Below are 5,215 nucleotides of genomic sequence, written 5' to 3' on the forward strand. Positions count from 1 at the left end.
GGGTGGGGGAGGGGACTTGGTGGGGGGCGTCTGGACAAGTGGGGGCTTGGTGACCGGGGCTCTCTGAACACAAAGGTGATCATTTTGCATCTGGAGGGACTAACACCCCAAAGATGGAAATGCCTCCTTCCCGGGGCTCACCCACCAGTGGAGGGGAGAATGGGGGTCTACCTCCGCCTGCCCAGCATCAGAAGTTTGGGGGATCTCCTGTCGAAGACCCCGCCACACTGCCCTCCCTGGGGGTCAGCATCCCCCATTTCGCAGGCATGGAAAGCGCTCAGGCAGGCCCAACTTTGGACAAAACACTGCATCTAACCGAGTGGCCGGCTGGCGCGCTCCTGGGTGGACCATTCTACACGCAAAGCCATCAAGAGTGAGCTAAGACACCTCCTGAGTTGCACACGAGCGTCCAAGAGCTCAGAGTGGGCTGTCCCACACCGTGGCCTCCAGGGCCGGTGGCCAGGGAACACCTACCCTGTGTGATGGCGAGGCTGCGGAGCTTGCGCAGGGCCTCAGGGGCTGCGGGGCTGCGGAGCAGGGTCAGCGCGTAGGCGGTCAGAGCATGGCTGTAGGGATCTGTGGCCAGGGGCCCCCTGGACTCCAGGAAGCGTCTTGCTTTGGCAACGGCGGCCCGCTCCTCCTGCAGAGTGGGGTGACACCGGGAGCTCGGGCTGCAGCCCCTGCTGTCAGACCCCACCGCCTTTCTTCTCTGTCTTTGCCCCTTTTTCCAAATGGAGTCTGGGTGGGATGCTCAGGGATACGCCAGGTCAGTGCAGAGACCCTCCCGGGAGCAGGCAGGGCCAACCCTGTCCACGCCCACGCATGGCCAGAGCTTCAGGAAGACATCTGGCCTTAAGACCCCCAGCCCAGGCCCTCTGCACCCTCCAGGCCTCGAATCAAGAGGTGCCTCTGCAGAGAAACCCGCCGACCTCCTCCTGTGCCCTAGAACATGACCTGTGGGAAGACACAGGCACAGCCATCACCAAGGACAGGCTTGTTCAGAGGAGCTTCCCAGTAAGATGGACTCACGGGAAGAGTGAGTGGTTAAAGCAGGAACCAATTCAGCCAACGAGCAGAGACGCTCTGCCGGCCACCGGTAGAAGCCGTGGAGTTAAGATAACGCAGCGTTAGTTAACTGCTGTGGTCACAGAGAGAACGTGTCCCCAAACCTTTGATCCTTAGACCAGGACAAAGCATGGGAATCGCCTCTAGGTGTGGGGTGAGATTTAGCTCCCCAGAGAGGATCTGGGGAGGAGCAGGGCGGACTAGCCAGAGCCCAGGTGTGACCCATGAGTCCAGAGATGCTGACATGGGAGCTACCCCAGGCCACGTGGGCAAGGATGCTATGAAAATGTCACCGAGCCGGGAAGGACCCACCCTGCCCCATCTGTTGCTTTAGCTGAGAAACTCTATTATTTACAAAAAGTGTTCACAACCAGGCTCAGAGGGACCCAGGTCTTTTTTTTGGGGGGGGGGAGGGAAGCTCATCTGATTCCAGTGCAGGTGCTGTGGGTTGGATGGTGCCCCTACCCCCAAGAGATATGTCCCCTGGAACCTGTAAACGTAACCTAACTTGGGTAGCCTCTATTTTGGGGGGGCAATGCTGGGGATTGAACCCAGGACCTCACACAGGCTAGGCAAGTGCTCTACTACTACTGAGCCACCTCTCGGCCCAGTGTGATCTTATTTGGAAAAGTCTTTGCAAATATCATTAAGAATCTTGAGATGAGATCATCCTGGATAAAGTGACCCTAAATCCAAAGATAAATATCCTTAGAAGAGGAGAAGACAGACTTAACCTCAGCATACTATAGTGACATGGCCACATAATGTGAGTCAATACACAATAGCTAAGCTATGGAACCAGCCTAGGTACCCTTCAGCAGATGAATGGATGAAGAAAATGTAAGACACACACACACACACAGGGAATATTATTCAGTCATAAAAAAGAATGAAACTGTGGCATTTGCTGGCAAATGGATGGAACTGGAGACTCTGGTGCTAAATGAAATAAGCCAATCCGGAAAAAAAAAAAAAGAAAAAAAAAAAAAAAACCAAAGGCTGAATGTTCTCCCCGATGTGCGATGCTAACACACAAAAGAGGGAGTGGAGGGAAGAACAGAAGTTCATTGGATTAGACAAAGGGGAATGAGGAGGGAGGGGGAGGGGAGTAGGAAAGACAGTGGAACGAATCAGACAAACTTCCCTGTGTTCATATGTGAACACACGGCCCGTGAGACGGCATGGATACAACCACAGGAATAGGAAGTCAGGCTCCAGGTGTGTATAATATGTCAAAATACACTCTACCGTCGCGTGTAGCTAAAAAGAAGAACACCTAAAACATGAAATGAAGTCATTAAGATTTAAAAAGAAGAAGAAGAAGAAGACACGGAGCAGGCAACCATGGTGGCACACGCTGGGATGACGGGAGGAGCAAAGAAGGCTACTCCTGAGCGCCCTCAGGGACCTTCTGGTCCCGGCACTGAGACAGCAGGTCCTGCCTCCGCCACCTCAGGGACTCAGGGCCCCGACCCAGGGGGGAATTCGCCCTTTCCCTGGGGAAACCCCCAGATCAGGGAAGATGGGGTTGGGAGGACCTGGAGAAGGCAGAGGAAGATTTTTCTGAGAAATGGGGTGTCCTGGGGGTGGGAAGAGGTGGAGGGCACAGAGACAAGTCTGAGGGCGCCCCCCGGCCCCCAGCAGAGCCACCGTCTGTGATGGTCCACGTCCGCAGACCACCTGAATGTCAGCCGGGAAGCACGTGACCCAGGGCAAGGCCTGGTGGTGACCCGGCCCTGGGGAACATCAGCCTCCCTCTCCGCAAGCTCCTCCTGTCTGGGGCTGGGCTGCGGCTCGGTGGTGGCGCGCTCACCTAGCAGGCGTGAGGACTGGGAATGTCCAGAGTCACCACAGGCTAGGGGACTGTCTCATCACTCCTTTGGTGAGAAACAATCTTCTCTCACATTTCACATGGCTGCTCCATCTCATCATTTAGGTCTCAACTTTTTCTTCCATTCCACAAATATTTATGGGACACGTACTCTGTCCAAGGCAAGCACCGCCTACTGAGTATATTTAGTAATAAGAGACAAAAACCCCAGCCCTCTGAAGGCTTATATTTTATCAGAAGGGGAAATACCACATCTTCAGAGAGCTCTTCCCTGATGTTAAGGGGTCATTAAGGTAGGCCCCCATGATGGGATTAGTGTCCTTATAAGTAGAGTCACCAGAATTCTCAGTCTGTGTGCATACACTAGGGAAAGGTCAGGTGAGCAAGGCTAACTCTTAGTTACTCTCACAATATTTCTTTTACAGACTCTGGAAATGAACCCAGAGTCTCAACCAAACTAGGCAAGTGCTTGATCACTCAGTCCAAAAGATCCTTTTTTATTTTCATCCTATTAGTACCTATAAATTTCCTATGGAAAAGGGCTCCCTGGATGCCCAGCATAGAAAGTGAAAAAAAAAAAATCCTCACCTCACAGTATGTGTCATAAAGCACAAAGTGCTGTGGACAACGAGAAGATCTGATAACTTTCAGGGGAAAGAAAAATCCATATTCAAAGGAAAAGTACTCAGAAAGACAAGCGACTTCTCCACAGAACACTGGAAACTAGAAGAGGATGGAATGGAATCCTGTATCTTACAGGAAAGTGAGGGCCAAGAGAGAATTCTACACCCAGCCCAACTATCACTCAAGTGTTGAAGCAGGATGAGAATATTTTCAGACATGCAAGACCTCAAAAGTTTACCTCCCAGTACTTTTTCTCAGTACAGCAGGCTCTCCATATTTGCAGGTTCTGCATCCATGGATCCAGCCAAACAGGAATTAAAAAAAAAAAATGGGAAAAAGATCCAAAAAGCAAAACTTGAGTTTGCCACAGGTCTTGAAATATTCTGAATCTATGCAAAAGAACGATATATGTGCATTGCGTGAAGTATTATAGGTCACAAAGAGATGATTTAAAGTATAAACGAGGATGCGCATAGGTTCTCCGCCAGTGCTATGCCACTTGATAGAAGGGACATGGATTTTACATCCCTGGATTTTGGTGTCTGTGGAGGGTCCTGGAAACAATCCCATTTGGACACTGAGGGACAAGAGGAAATCAATGATGGAAGGAGGCTGTGAAATGAAACAGAAGAAGGGGTCCAGCAGTCAGGGCAATTATGGTGCTTCAGCCAGCATGTGGCTCACTCTACCTGGAGTGACGGTCAAAGGCACAGGAAGGGACATCAGGAGAACACACTTAAGAGACGACTTGATGGTTGTTAAACTTCCATGGAGATTTTTAGGGATGACATAGGAACGTTATGGATTAAATATTTGTGTCCCCCAGAATTCACATATTGAAGCTCTAACCCCCAATATGATGATAGCTGGAGTAGGGGTTTAGAAGAGATCGTTAAGCTGGGGCCCCATGATGGGATTAGTGTCCTTATAAGAAGAGTCACCAGAATTCTCAGTCTGTGTGCATACACTAAGGAAAGGTCAGGTGAGCACACAGTGAAAGGCAGACACCCCAGGAAGAGAACCCTCACCAAGAACAGAATCTGCCTGCACCTTGGTCTTGGACTTCCCAGCCTTTAGAACTGTCAGCAATAAATGTCTGTTGTTCAATCCACTCAGCCAGGCATGGACTGAAACCACCAAAACCATTAGCCAAAATAAACCTTTTCTCTTTATAAGTTAATTGCCTCAGGTGTTTCATTATAGTGATGAAAAACTAATATACTTCCCAACAATTCTCACCCCCATGGTAACCACAGGTATCTCTTTTCTGCTCAGACTGAGAAGTTGGATGTTCTCAGTGGATGAAAAGTTTGAAAGAGCCTCATTCATGAGTAAGAGAAATGAGGAAAAATAAACCCTGCCATGAGGGGGGACCTCCCACTTGTTCCTCCAGCCCCACCCCTGGCCCCTAGTCTCCCAGGACTCCACTTGGGCTCACCTCGGACACTGTGCCAGTCTCCAGGAGAGCAGCCACCACGTAGGCCGTCAGCGGGACTGCACCGTGGATCCCACCCTGCAAGAGGACTCCCAGGCCTCATCCCTGTCCCAAAGGGGACAGCCCATCTCCTGCCAGGGTCCTGCCCCCGCCTTAGCCCCTGCTCCCACTGTAACCCTGCCCATCACCCATCACCCAGCACCGGCCCGCCCTGCCCAGCCTCAGCCTTGCTAGGGCCCGGCCCCTCCCCCACCCCCAGC

At 51.5% G+C, this 5,215-nt stretch overlaps 1 protein-coding gene across 1 annotated transcript in view; it reads right to left on the reverse strand.

The window, feature by feature from the left end:
- Positions 1-5,215, reverse strand: part of Cpamd8 (C3 and PZP like alpha-2-macroglobulin domain containing 8) — a gene marked incomplete at its 3' end in the record, with an annotated part of 61,867 nt that overhangs the window by 6,645 nt on the left and 50,007 nt on the right. The window contains exons 25-26 of the mRNA XM_048795356.1: positions 4,959-5,053; positions 475-640 (exon numbers count right to left, since the gene is read on the reverse strand). Coding sequence (XP_048651313.1) covers positions 475-640; positions 4,959-5,053 — 261 coding nt within the window. The remainder of the gene's footprint in view (positions 1-474; positions 641-4,958; positions 5,054-5,215) is intronic.

The sequence above is a fragment of the Marmota marmota genome, unplaced genomic scaffold (genome assembly GCF_001458135.2).
Source record: "Marmota marmota marmota unplaced genomic scaffold, marMar, whole genome shotgun sequence".
Lineage (NCBI taxonomy): Eukaryota > Metazoa > Chordata > Mammalia > Rodentia > Sciuridae > Marmota > Marmota marmota.